The sequence below is a fragment of the Canis lupus genome, chromosome 6 (genome assembly GCF_011100685.1).
Source record: "Canis lupus familiaris isolate Mischka breed German Shepherd chromosome 6, alternate assembly UU_Cfam_GSD_1.0, whole genome shotgun sequence".
NCBI classification, from domain to species: domain Eukaryota; kingdom Metazoa; phylum Chordata; class Mammalia; order Carnivora; family Canidae; genus Canis; species Canis lupus.
In genome coordinates, this window is record NC_049227.1 from 32,070,756 (window position 1) to 32,085,502 (window position 14,747).

General features: G+C 56.3%; 1 protein-coding gene across 10 annotated transcripts in view; it reads right to left on the reverse strand.

The window, feature by feature from the left end:
* CIITA (class II major histocompatibility complex transactivator) overlaps nt 1-14,747 on the reverse strand; it is a 62,749-nt gene that overhangs the window by 1,783 nt on the left and 46,219 nt on the right. For 9 of the 10 annotated variants that reach the window (XM_038540381.1, XM_038540380.1, XM_038540385.1 and 6 more), the window contains 10 exons: nt 13,650-13,814; nt 13,046-13,114; nt 10,582-12,220; nt 9,261-9,419; nt 8,197-8,268; nt 5,291-5,371; nt 4,645-4,737; nt 2,918-3,004; nt 597-680; nt 348-431 (listed from right to left, as the gene is read on the reverse strand). In XM_038540381.1, coding sequence (XP_038396309.1) covers nt 348-431; nt 597-680; nt 2,918-3,004; nt 4,645-4,737; nt 5,291-5,371; nt 8,197-8,268; nt 9,261-9,419; nt 10,582-12,220; nt 13,046-13,114; nt 13,650-13,814 — 2,533 coding nt within the window. Of the gene's footprint in view, nt 1-347; nt 432-596; nt 681-2,917; nt 3,005-4,644; nt 4,738-5,290; nt 5,372-8,196; nt 8,269-9,260; nt 9,460-10,581; nt 12,221-13,045; nt 13,115-13,649; nt 13,815-14,747 lie in introns of those variants that run through there. The other variant, XM_038540388.1, reaches the window with a different exon arrangement.

The window sequence follows — 14,747 nt, forward strand, 5'->3', positions numbered from 1 at the left end:
TAGACATCACGGCACAGAATAATACAGAAGTTTGAACCATATAAAACTGCCAGACTTGCCAGGTCCAAAATAATAGAAGTGATTTCATATCGTTCACTCTTAATACACTGAGCATTTTCAGGTACCAACCACTGTTCTAAGATTAATGTGAACCTCACAAACCTACTTGGGGGTAAATATTATCCCTCCCAGTTCACAGACAAAGAACCTGAGGCCAGGGAGGTAACGTTTGCTCATCCAAGGCCTCACATCAGTGAGGCCCAGGGTGGGATTTGAGCTCAGGGCTCACAGGAGCTGCACCCCTGGGAAGCTGGTGGCTCTCCACCCACTGGGGGGCCGAGACTTACGCCAGAGTCTCCACGTGAGGGCACTTTCTCAGGCTGGCGGCGAGCTGCTGGGCCCCGGCGCCCGTGAACTTGTTATACTGGACACTGAGGAGAGAAACCCATTGTAGGGCCTGGCCCTTGGTCCAGGCCAGCCAGCCCCAGACCAAGGCCACCACTGTGCAGTCAATGAGCAGCCCTTCCCAGCATGGCAGCAGGAACCCCACAGTCCCCCAGAGCCCCAGCCCCCTGCCACCCACTGTCCCCACTCACTCCAACACCCGGAGGGACACCATGTCTGGAAGCACCTGTGCCAGGCTCTCAGCTCCCACATCACAGATGTAGTTATTGTACAGGCTGTCAGAAACAGAGGTCAGAGGTCATGGTGGAGGGCTGGGGGTGCCGGGAGGTCAGGGGCCATGGGGTTCCCCATTTTACAGAGGGACAAATTGAGGCTGCTCCTCTGGGGTCACACAGTGAGTCCAGGGAAGCCACAGGAGCGAGTGGAAGTAGTTTCCCGGCTGAGGCTTCCCAAGCTCAAATCCCAGCTCCAGGGCTTGCCGCCTGCGTGACCCTTGGCAAGTCACTTAACTCCTCGGTGACTCAGCTTACTCCTCCATAAAATGGGCACAACAGAGTAATTGCGGAGAGGAGTAAATGAGTTAATGCTGGTCCGGTATGTAAAACAGGGCCCAGCACACGGAATGACAAATCCTAGCTGTGGTTCTGACTACCTCCTGCGGGTGGAGGGAGGTGAAGGCAATACGAGCTACCGCAGACCATGTGACCACCACTGGTGTGACCACCACCGGGGATTGCTGGGGACAGAAAACCAGAACCCCTGGGCCAGCTCGGTTGCCGTGGCGCAGTCACAGCTACCGCGGGGCAGAGCTCTACACTCAGTCACAATCATCCTTGCAAGCCACCCGGTGCTCCCGAGGTTCCCATCCCAAGGCCATGACTTCGCCATGACTCAGCCTCAGGGCCCCACTGCAGGGCAGCACGCGTAAAAGCAGCAGGTCTACACTGCAGTAAAGCAGATTTAGGCTATACTCCAACACCCCCTGAGGTCACAGGTTGGCCAGGCCCAGGGCCGCGACCGCGCGGAGGCTCTACAGTTTCTTCCTGGGGTGTGTCTTAGAACCCAGGAGGCTCCCGCCGCCTCCCACAGACCCAGGATTCTTCCCATATTTCATTTACACCAAGATGCCCACATTCACATTCAAGTATCATTGAGACCCGGATGTGCCTGACAATCCATGAGCGTCATGGCTTAATTAGCAGAGTTTTGTCCTCTTAATGGTGTCTTACAGTGGATGGCATCTCAGAGCCCTTCCAGTATGAGGTTTCCTAAAGTGTTGGTCAGACCAGATATTACCCCATACGTGCCACTTGCTTCTCCATTCACAATGGAAAACCTTCAAAAGCCCTTTGGGGGCCTCCGAGGGCCTCCCTGCATAATCTGGCCTCTTCTACCTCCCCCACCTCATCTCCCACCCTCTGTCCCTATAGCCAGCCACCATGTCCCTTCTGGCAAAGACTCAAGGCCATTGCATCTTCTGTTCCCTGCTCCCGGGATGCCTGTCCCTGAGCACTTCCACGGAAGGGGAAGGGCCTCCTGAGCTCCTTGGCAACTTCAATATTCCCCATTGACTCTCTTGGGCCCTCGTTAGTTTCCTTCCCAGCACGAGTCACTATTTAAAAATATTTAATTTGTGCATGTGTTTAGTTGTTATGCAAGAAGCTTCGAGGCAAAGAATGTTTGTTTTGTCCATAGCTGTATCTCTAGTTCCTAGCACAAGTGCTGGCCCATGGTTGATATTAGAGGCAATTAGATGCCCTGCACACTCCTGGGGGTGTGCCAGCCGCATAGACTACGAGTGGCGCAGTACACAACCTGCGCAGCTGTGCATGGTGACCCCGGCTGGAATGAAAATGGAGGGGATGATGGGTCAACAACTAGATGGACCAGATATACCATCTCCCCTGGGAACGTGACTCTGGCTGCCCTAGGTGGGTGTTGAGGGCTGAGGAAGGAGCAGGAAAGGCTGGCGGGGGAGGAGGGCCGGCACGGCCCAGCTGAATGGCTGGGGCTCTGGGACCCCCCAACCAGGGAGCCGGACTGGAAGCCACCCAAAGCCAGACGCGCTATGCCAAGGCCCACCAGGAGGTGGCAGTGCAAGCACCCCGTGAGCGACCAGCACCAGCCCCGACGCCCACATGTGGTCCCCCCTGGACTCCAGGAAAGGCTCCATCCTGCCATCCCCTGGGGAAAGAGGGCCCACATTCACGGTGCACCACAGCCAGGTGTGGCGCCCAGCGCCTTCCACAGGCCCATTGTCCAAATGAGTCAGCAACCTGCGCAGCTGGTCAGGTCCTGCTATCTTGCATGATCCAGCTCCGGGGGGGTTGTGTTTATATTGGGTTTTAGGTCGAAGTCCCCCACCCCCCTCCACCTAGCAAGCGCACACAACAGCTCAAGCAGGGACGGCCTCCAATCCCAGGGTTGGGCTCTGCACCTGCATGAAGGAGGCTCTACACCCTCTCCACCCACATCTGACCAATGGCGGAGGAGGCAGGGGGTCCCCACTCACCTCAGCCTGAGGAGGGATGGAGCCAGGGAGGGCAGGGCTTCTGCGAGCTTGCAGGCGCCCACGTCGGTGATGCTGTTCTGGGACAGGCTGCAGGGACACACAGCAAGGGGAAGGGCTCAGGGCCAAATGTTCAGGCCCCCTGCCCATCAACGCCCACCGACCCCGGGGCAGAGCTGGGGGGCTCCCACCTCCCCACACAGTGGCCCTGAGCAGCAAACACAGGCCAGCCTACCTGGAGGAGAGCCCTGGGGAACAGGCTGCGAACAGCACTGTGGATAAGTGCTGACCCTTAATAAATAAAAGGACAGTCCCGCCCTGCCGCTGCGTGGGATGTGGGGTGAGGATCGAGAGAGAGATCACACTCCCCCCACATCTGCTCTATGATTTGAGACCATCCTTCTTATCCCCGTGGACCACATTTCCACGCTATAATTGAATACGTATCCACATTATTTGTTTAATGGCAGGTCTTTTGATTTGTTTCTGTATCCGTGTGCCTACATCCGTGCCAAGTACATAGTAGGTGCTCAATAAATACTTAAGTGGGTGGGGAAAAAAGACAGGAAGGAAAGGGAGGAGAGGGAGGGAGGGACGAAGGAAGGAGAGGGGGGAGAGAGGGAGATCTAGCCTACCCACAGCATCACCTAGAATACTATAAATTACTGGGGAAGTCTCAGTGTCCCTACAATCAAGGAAATCCCAAAGTAAATCCTGCAGCCATCCCGGTCCCAGTTACAATGCGGAGTGTGGACAGACTTTGATGATCCCCTCTGGGTTCAGTAAATGCTCATGAAGATCCTCCTACATCAATCTGTCCACTTCCCAAAACCCAGGACAGTTGTTTTTTGTTTGTTTTTTTTTTTTTAATTTTTTTTTTATTTATTTATGATAGTTACAGAGAGAGAGAGAGAGGCAGAGACACAGGCAGAGGGAGAAGCAGGCTCCATGCACCGGGAGCCCGATGTGGGATTCGATCCCGGGTCTCCAGGATCGCGCCCTGGGCCAAAGGCAGGCGCTAAACCGCTGCGCCACCCAGGGATCCCTGTTTGTTTTTTTAACTAGGTTCCACACCTGGTGTGGAGCCCAATGCAGGACTTGAACTCACGACCCTGAGATGGGGACCTGAGCTAAAATCAAGGTTTGGATGCTCACCCGACTGAGCTACCCAGGCACTTCTTTTTTTATATTTCTTAATTTTATTTATTTGAGAGAGAGAAAGCAGGAGCAGGGGACGGGACAGAGGTAGAGGGAGAAGCGGGCTCCCCACTGAGCAGGGAGCCTGATGCAGAACTCGATCCCAGGGCCCCAGGATGATAACCTGAGCCGAAGGCAGACACTTCACCAACTGAGTCATCCATACTCCTTTCTTTTTTTAAAATAATATTTAGTATTTTGATGATGTTTTAGGGACACATCCTGGTCCGCCCCACAGCCTAACTTTTTCTCACCGAACGTTATCTACGTTCATAATTATGGGTGTATTTGTTTGCTTGCCTACTAGGAGACCCCTGAGGTCAGGGCCTTTGTTTGTCCTGTTTAAAGCTGGGTCTCCGGGGCCCAGAACGCGGCCTGCACATAGCAGGTGCTTCTTCGGTATTCGCTGATTCAATCAACAGACGAGTGGCTGCATGTGTGATTCAATCAAGACATGAGTGGGTGACCGAATGGGCGAGCAAACATGAGAACGGGGAAGCCAGACACAGAAGGGGGGCGTCTCCGGCACTCACTTGAGAGTCTCCAGGGCCTTCAGCCGTGGGAAGGTGGCTGACAGCTGCTCCACACCCTCGTCCCCGATCTTGTTCTCACTCAGTGAGTCCAGGCTGCAGGTGGAATCAGTCGGAGGGACCATCAGCAGCCTCCTCCCATCCCTCCCCACCTTGGATTCACCATAGGCAACCTTTGGAGAGCGAGAATGAGTGGGACCAAGTCTTCATCCCCCCCCCCCCCCCCCGGGGGCCCCAGCTGGCCAGCCAGGGGACAAGGTTCTGACCCGCCATGGATCTGAATCTTTTCTTTTTTCCCCCCCACCCTGAGAGCCTCATGAGCGCAGGCGACTTCTTTAGCCTCTTAGAGCCACAGCTGAGCGATGGGATCATGCTCCCAGGCCCTGCACCGCACGTGAGCCCAGGGAGGGAAAAGAGTTTTCAAAGATCACAAAAGGACTCAACCTTTTCTTATTCTTGGGGATTGTCTCATTTGTCCTCCCTCTCCTGCAGGGTTGAGGGGGGGTCCCCTGGTCACTCACACCAGCCATAGTGAGGAAGCAGCAGGAGAGCAGGAGGGAGGAGGGGAGTTTGGGGTTCTCTCTGCACCTTCCCCCAGGGGCAGAGTTTGGGGTTCTCAAAACCAGAGGTCGCCCACGTCTATACTCACTCCAGATGCTGAAGAGAGGAAAAAGCCTCGAGGATCTTCACCAGTTTGGGGAAAGCCTGGGGGCCGAAGACCGAGCCCAGCCTAGGAGGCAAACAGCAGATGTGAGATGCCAGGAATAGTCACGGCTCCTCAATCTGGCACCAGGGTCGGTGGACCTGTCGCAGAAGGCATGTCTAGTCCGTGGCCTCCTCCCCATCCCTGCCTCCCCAGGTGCCTCCCCCGGGCCCCACCAGGTGGCGCCCCAATCCCTTCTGATCTGGGAGTGGGGGGTGTCACCAAAGCTCCCCACGCAGCAGCTGGGCTTCTGGCCTGGGGAAGTGGTTCCCAAATTCTGGCCCGAGGACCACCACTAGTCTCGAGAAAATTGGCTTATTTCTTTGCCATTACATTTATTTTTTAATCTTCATTTTTAAAGATCGGGCTCGAATTTACAACTCTGAGATCAAGCGCTGCATGCTCTACTGACTGAGCCAGCCAGGCGCCCCTATGTCCTTACATTTTAATAACAAAACCATTCATGGGGCACTTATTATGTGCCAGGCACATGCTAGGCCTTTCACCCAGATCAGATTTCATTTAATCCTCAAAACAACTCTGAGCTAAGGGCACTTCTTATCCCTGGTTTACAGATGGGGAAACTGAGGCACAGAGGGTTAAGTAATTCACACGAGGTCTCACAGCCTGGATCAACGTTTGCATCCAACATCCAGGGAACGAGAAAGATAAAGGCAGCGGAGGGCTGTCTCGTTCTGCTTTTCAAATATGGGTAAACTTTACTCCACGTAAAGAACGACCGTTTATTCTGAAATTACGTCCTCTGGCATGTTTTTGGCACGAAAATGCTCATTCTTCGATAAAATTACAGCACCAGCAGTGGTTATTCTGCTTGTCTGGACGAACACGCTTGATGAAAATGAGAAGATGGTAACTGCATCCAGTTACTTGAATTTACTCTGGAATACTCTACACCCAGGAGCTTGTAGGAAGGATTATGGAGTTTGTGCACCAGTGACCCACTGCTCGCCTCCGTGGGCCGGGCCCATACGAGCCGCTCACGGAGAGGGCCAGGAACGAAAGAGACGGAAATCCTGGTCCCATTCGTGGAGCTGACAGTCCCACGGGCAAGATGGATAATCAAAAAAATCGGTAAATTATCTGGCGCAGGAGATGACCAGTAATAGCAAGGAAAGCACAGGGGCGAGCGGGATAAAATTATACTTTTTAAACACGGGAATAAAAATGCCCCACTCAGTGGAAACCAGAAGGAAGTGACAAGTAGGGGTGTAGGCCGTGCAGATATCTGAGGAAGAGCATCATGGGCAGAAGGCACAGGCTGTGCAAAGGCCCAGGGGCCAGGCCCTGCCCAGTGAGGTCGGATGTGGCAAGGAGGCCCACGGGGCTGGGGTGGGGGGAGCAGGGAAGGCAGGACAGGAGATTGAGAGATGCCTCTTCAAGGCAAATGAGGGACCCTGCTCCCCCGCAGAGCCCTGACAGGTTCTGAGCAACCAACAGGGCTCATCTCCAGGCCGATGGGGCCCACGTGGTGCCTGGCACAGTGACTGCCAGTCACACACCCAAAATACCCCTTTCCTTCCTTCCTTCCTTCCTCGGAACTTTCTTGGGGCTTCTGACCTCCAGGTGGCTGGTCTCCTGGTTCTGGGCTGTTCCACCTCATGGCTATTGTTCCCCAGAGCACACTTCCGACCTCGTACTAGGGGCTTTTTAAGCTGAAAATAATTCAAAGCCAGAAGGGGCCCTTGGTGATTGTTTTCATACATTTCCTCTTTCCAGCAACATTTTTAAATTTCTGTACAAATGTGGCACCTCGTCTCTGTTCAAAACAAGAAAGGCTTCTATCTGGGGTGCGGGGCGGGGAGAGCAGAGATCAGAAAGGACAGAGAGCTGGTGGGTGAGCAGCTGGGGACCTCGGGCAGGTCACTTAACCTGCCGAGGCCTCACTTTTCTCATCTGTAAGATGGGAGCGGGTGGGGACTACCTCCCAGACTGTATATAAATCGCACTGAGCACACTGTGGGTGTTTAATAATTTCTTCCTAATGGTTAGGTGATTTTTTTTAAAGATTTTATTTACTTATTCATGAGAGATGCAGAGAGAGAGAGAGAGAGAGAGAGAGGCACAGGCAAAGGGAGAAGCAGGCTCCCTGCGGGGAGCCTGATGCGGGACTTGATCCCAGGACCCCAGCCAAAGGCAGACGCCCAACCACTGAGCCACCCAGGTGCCCCTGGTTAGGTGATCTTAGATCTCTAACAAGGATGACACAAGAATTTAGCTTCTTCCTTTGTTGGAGCAAGAGCCAAGCAAGCTTTAGAGCTTTGGTCACCTTCTCCGGGAGAGTCCCCGTGGCCTGCCCCCCGAGCCACCGCCAGCCTCCCATCATAGCAGGGGTGATTGTCTATTGACACCGGACTGCAGGCTCACTGAGGGCAGTGGACTCTGGTGAATGGAGGAATGGGAAGGAGCATGTTCCCCAGCAAACGGACCGCTTAGCCTCACACCCAAGAAGCTCCAGCCCCAGCCCTGACCGGCTGGGCCCCAGAGGCTGGAAGCTGGTGTCCAAAGGGGCGAGTGAGAGGATAAGAAGGATTTTGGTGGGGCGCCTAGGGGGCTCAGTCAGTTAAGTGACCGACTCTCGATTTTGGCTCAGGTCAGGATCCCAGGGTCCTGGGATCAAGCCCCGTATCCGGTTCTGCGCTCAGCACTGATTCGGCTTGTTCTGGCTCCCGTGCTCTCTCTCTCTCTCTCTCAAATAAGTAAATAAAATCTTAAAAAAAAAAAAAAAGAATGACTTTGGGGACCCACGTCCATTCCCGGTGGCACAGGCCCAGCTAATAATGCTGGATAAGGAACCCCCATGGGGACCCGAGACCATCCACTGCTCTGCTTACGCAAACTCCAGCTTCTTGAGGTCCCGGACAGCAGGGAGTTCTCCAGCTGTGTCTTCCGAGGAACTCCTCGTCCTGGGGAGAATGGGCAACGTTCGCGGGGAGCACCGTATGTGTCCCACCCAGGATGTCTGCCTGAGCGCCCCCGAATTCCCAGGGAGGCCTGCCTTCTTTGGGGCTGTTGTTGGCCTTCGTTAAAAAAGGAACACCCCAGAACAGGATGTTATGAAGGCATTCCTGTGGGTGTCGTGGAAAGAGCCTCGGAGAAGGTGCTTGCCACACCTGGCCCAGGTGGCACACAGTAGGTGCTCACCAAACCTGGCCCAGGTGGCACAGAGTAGGTGTTCATCAAACCTGTCCCAGATGGCTCACAGTAGGTGCTCACCAAACCCTGGCTAGATGGCACACAGTAGATGCCTACCAAACCCTGGTTAGATGGCACACAGTAGTTGCTCACCATACCCGGCCCAGGTGGCACACAGTAGGTGCTCATCAAACCTGGCCCAGATGGCACACAGTAGATGCCTACCAAACCCTGGCTAGATGGCACACAGTAGGTGCTCGCCAAACCCTGGCTAGATGGCACACAGTAGGTGCTCCCCCAAACCCGGCCCAGGCAGCACACAGTAGGTGCTCAAACAATGGATGCTGACAGAATGAGAAACGGCTGTTTCATAGTCCTGTTTCCTCTGCCCTCTGGACCTTAGAGCTCTGCCGTCCCTATAGCACGGGGGCGATACTGGTCCCGGCCGCCTTGAAAGGTGGCCCCCGGTGTCCCTTCTGTCCCTAGATGCGGACGGCAGCTCCTCGACCCTGAGCAGGGAGTCTCTCTCTGGCTGTAGCTGAGCATGAATCGGGTTCACGATGGCAAGTTTCACATGGCACAAAGTCATGGGTCCTGGAGGCTCTGCCCCGGGTGGCGCCTGCAGTGGGAGAGTCTGGGCGGCCTGGGGGAGGGCACGGATGTCCCAAAGAGGGGAGAGGTACCGATGGCAAACATAGTGTTGGGTCCTGGCTGTCCTCAACCTGGGTGGTCTGAGCCACCTGTCACGCCCTCTCCTCCTCACCTCTGGATCTGCACGAGGTTGCCCAGGTCTTCCACGTCCTTCGGGGACTTGGCCTTGAAAGGCTCGATGGTGAACTTCTCCTCCACCGCCCGGAGCAGCTTGGTCTCCCCTCGCTGCTGGAGAGACTCCCACAGCCCCACCGCGTCACTCAGCGCAGCCCTGTGGAGGAAGGGCCTCAGACCCGGGCACAAGGACCGGGCTAGACCATAATGGAGGGGCAGCTCCATGAGGGGACCTCCTACCTATTTAGACACTTTCTGTGCTCAGCCTCATCCCTACCTCCTCCAGGAAGCCTTCCACGACCACTCCAGCTCTTACCGATTCCTCCCTTTTCTCAGCCCTCCCAGTGGTTCTCTTTTCCTTTGTGCTTTGGCTACCAGGAAGCTGAGTGGTTGAACCACTATAAGGGCTCGGGTAAAGTGTGTAGGAGGTCCCCTTCCGGTGGGACAGATTTTCTGCAGATAGGACCCAAGGGATCAAACAGATCACAGAAGGATTTAAGTGAGCCCAGTTAAGGAATCGGAAGGGTGATATATGATCAGATGCAAGTTCTAGGAAGACTGCTCTGGTGCTTGAATGTGAAGCAGACTGGAAAAGGGAGGAGGGGCTTGGGGAGCCCGAGGGGAGGCTGTGGCTTGACTAGGGAACGGAGAGAAGAATACGAATTTGAGCCCAGATCAAAGTCTTAGATCCTAAACGTGGCCCAGTGGCACCTGGCAGGTCTTCGAATATGGGTTGAAGGTGTGCCTGCATGGCTCAGTGAGTTAAGCATCCAACTCTTGGTTACAGCTCAGATCACGATCTCAGGATTGTGAGATCAAGCCCTGAGGGGAAGGGGGGGGGTGTCTGTGCTCAGCTTGCAGTCTGCTTGAGATTCTTTCCCTCTTCCTCCCCACCCTCTAAAATGTAAAGAAAGTAAATTTAAAAGCACAAGAAACAAACATTACCCCCAAATATTGGTTGAAGACGCTGCCTTTCACTGGCTGTGTGACCTTGGGCAAGCTACTGTCCCTCTCTGAGCCTTGATGTCCTCATGTTAAAAACAGAAGGCATTGGGACACCCGGGTAGCTCAGTGGTTGAGTGTCTGCCTTCGGCTCAGGGTGTGATTCCGGGGCCCTGGGATCGAGTCCCACATCGGGCTCCTCGCGGGGAGCCTGCTTCTCCCTCTGCCTGTGTCTCTGCCTCTCTCTGTGTGTCTCTCATGAATAAATAAATAATTTTTTAAAAATGGAAAGCATCACTTCTACCCCCGCCCGGCTACTGTGCCGGCCTATGAGACCCCCACGGCGGAGGCCCTCTCCCCCTGTCGCCTGCCCCCACCTGAAATGGGTGACACAGCTGAGTCCCACGAGGCTCCCCAGTCCAGAGGGGTCGATGCCAGTGCTGCGGAGGTCCAGGGAGAAGTCTTGGCCCGCCGCCGCCAAGGCGCTGCCCAGCACGTAGGCGTTGGGAGGCGTGAGCCGGGTGCCCAGGAAGGACAGGCGACCCGGGAGCCCCTGCACCACGTGCTGCCAGAGCGCAGGGTCCGAGGCCTCGTGGGCACAGTGCAGCAGCTCCAGCAGCCGCCCGGCCCGGAGCGTCCCTGGCTGCAGCCGCTTCAGGTACCTGCTGAGCACTTTCTGCTTCCTGTCCCCCAAGGTGACCCCGGCCGGCCCTGCCAGGGCTCCGAGGCAGTCGGCATGAGGCTGGAAAAGCAGCCCGGCCAGGAAGCGCGGTACGCCCTCCAGCCAGTTGTCGTAGGGCCTCTTTTTCCTTGGGGTCAATGCCAAGTACTGTGGCAGCTCCTTGTCCTTGATCTCACTGCTCAGGGCCAGCCACACGGCCCCCAGGAAGCACTGCAGGAGGAAGCTGGAGAAGGCCAGCTCCGTGTCTGGGGCCCCAGGGACGGGCCGCACCAAGCCCTTGGCCACGGCCCAGGCCCTCACCTCCGCCGACGGGAACTGGCTCTCCTGCAGCGTGCCCCGGTGTCTGCGGCCCAGCTCCCACGCCAGCCTGGCCAGTCCCGCCAGGGCCCCCGGGGGGCTGTCCTGGGCCGCAGGGCCTAGCAGGCCCACGTAGAGTCCCGTGAGCGTGGAGGGCAGCTTGGCCCCGTCGCCCAGCTCCAGGAGGGCCTCGGAGAGCTGGCACACGGCCTGGCACACAGTGGGGCTGTGGCTGTGGCTGAGGAGGAACGGCTGGCCGCGGAGGAGGGCCAGGGCTCGCTCTCGGTGCTCCGTGGCCCCAGAGTGGTCCAAGTAGCGCGTCATGTATGTCTCGGCCTGCTGGGCCGAGAAGCCGGCCACCTCGAACACGACGTCGGCCTTGCTCAGGCTCTGGGCCAGGCGGCCCCGGGGCCGGGCGATGAGCAGCAGGGTGCAGCCTCGCAGCAGCTTACGCTGGAAGAGGCCGGCCAGCAGCCCCCGGAGGGACTGGGGCTCTGTGGACGTGGGGCCGCACGCACCGTCTTGGCCTTCGAGCCCCTCGAAGGCATCCAGGATGAGAAGAACACGGTCGGGCCTCCTCAAGATATGGCCAAAGACCTCGTCATCCACGGGCTGCGGCCGGGGCCCCAGGGAGAAGAGCAGATCCTGCAGGCGGTACGTGTCCCCCGCACGGTCCAGACAGTGGCAGGGGATGTAGAAGACGAAGTCGTACTGTGGCAGCTGGCCGCAGGCCCAGGCCCGGCTCACTTCTCGGGCCCAGCAACTCTTCCCCTGTCCTGCTTTACCCAGCACAGCGATCACCTGTGTCTCCCGCGGCCGCCGGCGGTCACCCGCGGCCAGCAGCACCTCGGCCAGACCCCCTCGGGCCAGCTGCCGCTCCGCCCAGTCCGGGGTGGCCAGCTCCCTGTCCTGGCTCTTGCTGCTGCTCTTCTCCAGCCGTGCCCTCACCAGCTCCACCTCCACCAGGATGCCATCCGGGCCTGCGGGCTCGGCCTGGTACTTGTCTCGCAGGGAGCTGCAGAACTGCTTCACGCTCTCTGCAAAGTCCCAGGAGGGTGTGAGTTGGGGGGGGGGAGGGTGCCAGCGGCAGGACCGGCCATCATGAGGCCAGCCTGACCACCGTCACTAGCTTTTTCACCCACACGCCAGTCGATCCCCACCCACTGCCTTCTTTATTACTGCCTCGTTCAGCTACTCATTCATTCGTTCGCTCACCATCATTCACCTGTCTTCTCCCTTGTGTACCTACCCACCCCTTCATCTACTGGCTAACCCCCTCTGCTCTTGCTCACCTACTCTAAGAAGGGGTGGGGGAGGCATAAAGGGTTAAGAGAGTGGAATCCAGGTATCTGGTTCCAATCCCAGGTCCACCACTAATTACTGTAATCTGGAACATGTCCTAGACTCCACTGTGTCTTGGGGCAATGCCCCAGGAGTCCCTCATCTGCAGAAGGGGGGCTAACATTAGGGCCGTGTGCGACACGTGCGATTTAACGTATCTGCTTAGAAGAGCACATGGAACAGAGGAAGACATCGGAGCTCGGTCACCCTCGCATCCCACCTTCCCTCGCCCCCATGCCCGTAGTCACTCTTTCCTTTGTTCACTCTCCCCTCATCATTCCCTCAGCACTTGGGGAGCACCTCCGAGGCCAGGCCCTCGGTAAACATGACTTACGTGTTGTGCATGGTGGACTCAAGGGAGCATGTGAACAAATGCATGTGAGCCAGCCGACAGAATGGGGTTGAGTAAGGGATGGGTGAGTGAGTGAGTGAGTGAGTGAGTGAGTGAGTGAATGAAGGAGAGGCAGATTTGGGCTTTCACCTCCTGCCCCTCAGGGCACAGAGAGTCCACCACCACTCACCGGGCAATTTTGGAGGCTTGCTGGAGACCTCGTGAGCTGCCACACATCGGGGAGGGGACAGCTGGTCCTCTGGAGATGAAGCAGTTAGGGTGAGAGGCCTGCCCTGGGACCTCCCTGCCTTGGGAACATTCAGTCCTGAGTATCCCAAAGGCAGAACCACTGCGGGCTGAGTCCTCATCCCCCCAACCCCACCCCCATCCCCCAAGACCAAGGTCATAAGGTGGTGACCTGCAGGGAGCCTGCTTCTCCCTTTGCCTGTGTCTCTGCCTTTCTCTGTGTCTCTCATGAATAAATAATTGATCTTTTTAAAAAATATTTTAAAAAAAATTTATCTATGTAAAACTTGAGATTTATAATTCTGGTGACAATTCAGAAGATCTGGCCACACTGGGTCTCTTTTTGTTCCAGGTGACCAGGAGCTAAAGGCCAGTGGTCAGATTTAGGTGGAGCAAGGGTTCTCTTATGACTTTCACTCCCTGGAGACCCTCCCTGCCTTGTTTTACCCGTACACACAGCCTCCCCGTCCCTGGGGGCGGCTCAGTTCCTCCTCCCCAGGGCCTCAGTCTTGCTTCCTATAGCTCTCATGGGCCCCGAGGGTCCTTACCTGTCATATTTGCACGGGAGGTCAGGGCTGGTTCTGGCATGCCAGGAAGGTCAGCGGCAGATGGGGCAAAGGGGCTGGTGGAGCCAGGCCGATCTGGGGACTTGGGGAGACTCTGCACGGCTGGGCCACTGGAAGGAAGCACCTGGCTGGCCTGGGGCATCTCCCCTACATTGGGACAAAGGCAAGCAGTGAGAACTAGCCAGGTATTCGCCCAGGCACCCACTCGGGTCACCCCCACCCAAATTAGGCTGCGTGGCTTGGAAGTCTGGGGAGGAGATCCGGGGGCACTTCCAAAGGAGGACATTTCAGGACAGAACTGAGGAAAGAACTCTGGAGTTACATCTAGCTCACAGCGACTTGGTTTCCCCACCTGTGAAATGGGCACAGTCAGCTCACAGGCAGCTTAGGGCAAGTGCTACTATAATACTCTTCCTGGGGATCCATGGGTGGCTCAGTGGTTTAGCACATGCCTTTGGCCCAGGGCGTGATCCTGGAGTCCCAGGGATGGAGTCCCACATCGGGCTCCCTGCATGGGGCCTACTTCTCCCTCTGCCTGTGTCTCTGCCTCTCTCTCTCTCTCTGTGTGTGAATAAATAAAATCTTAAAAAAAATACTCTTCCTGCTGTGTGGTCAGTGTCCACTTGCCTAGATGTCAGGGGCACTCCCTTGCTTCTGGTCCCCGGTGCATACAGAAAACTGGTGTACGACCTTTAAAAGATGCTCTTGGATTGGCTGAGAGTCCCCCTTGCCCCTTCCCTGGCTTCATCTTCTCTCTCATCCCTGAGAGCCCAAGCGAGCCTTGCCCTGGACAATTCACAACCCCCAACCATGGGAGGTCAGCAGGGGCCATCCTGCCGATCGCGAAATAAGGCAATTCCAGAAAAGCTACACAAGGATGCACACCAAACCACGCTACCCTGAGAGTGCGGAAGAGCCTCAGTACCTCTGGCGAGCATCTCTTATTGTTTGGCTTGTGAATGAGCATGTACTGTCATCGTGATTTTTAAATAGCATGAAGTTTAGTACAGAGGAGGGGGAAAATAAAGCAAAGCTAAGGCTTGGTGGGGGGAAGTGACACATGGAAAGCTACAGGCCACT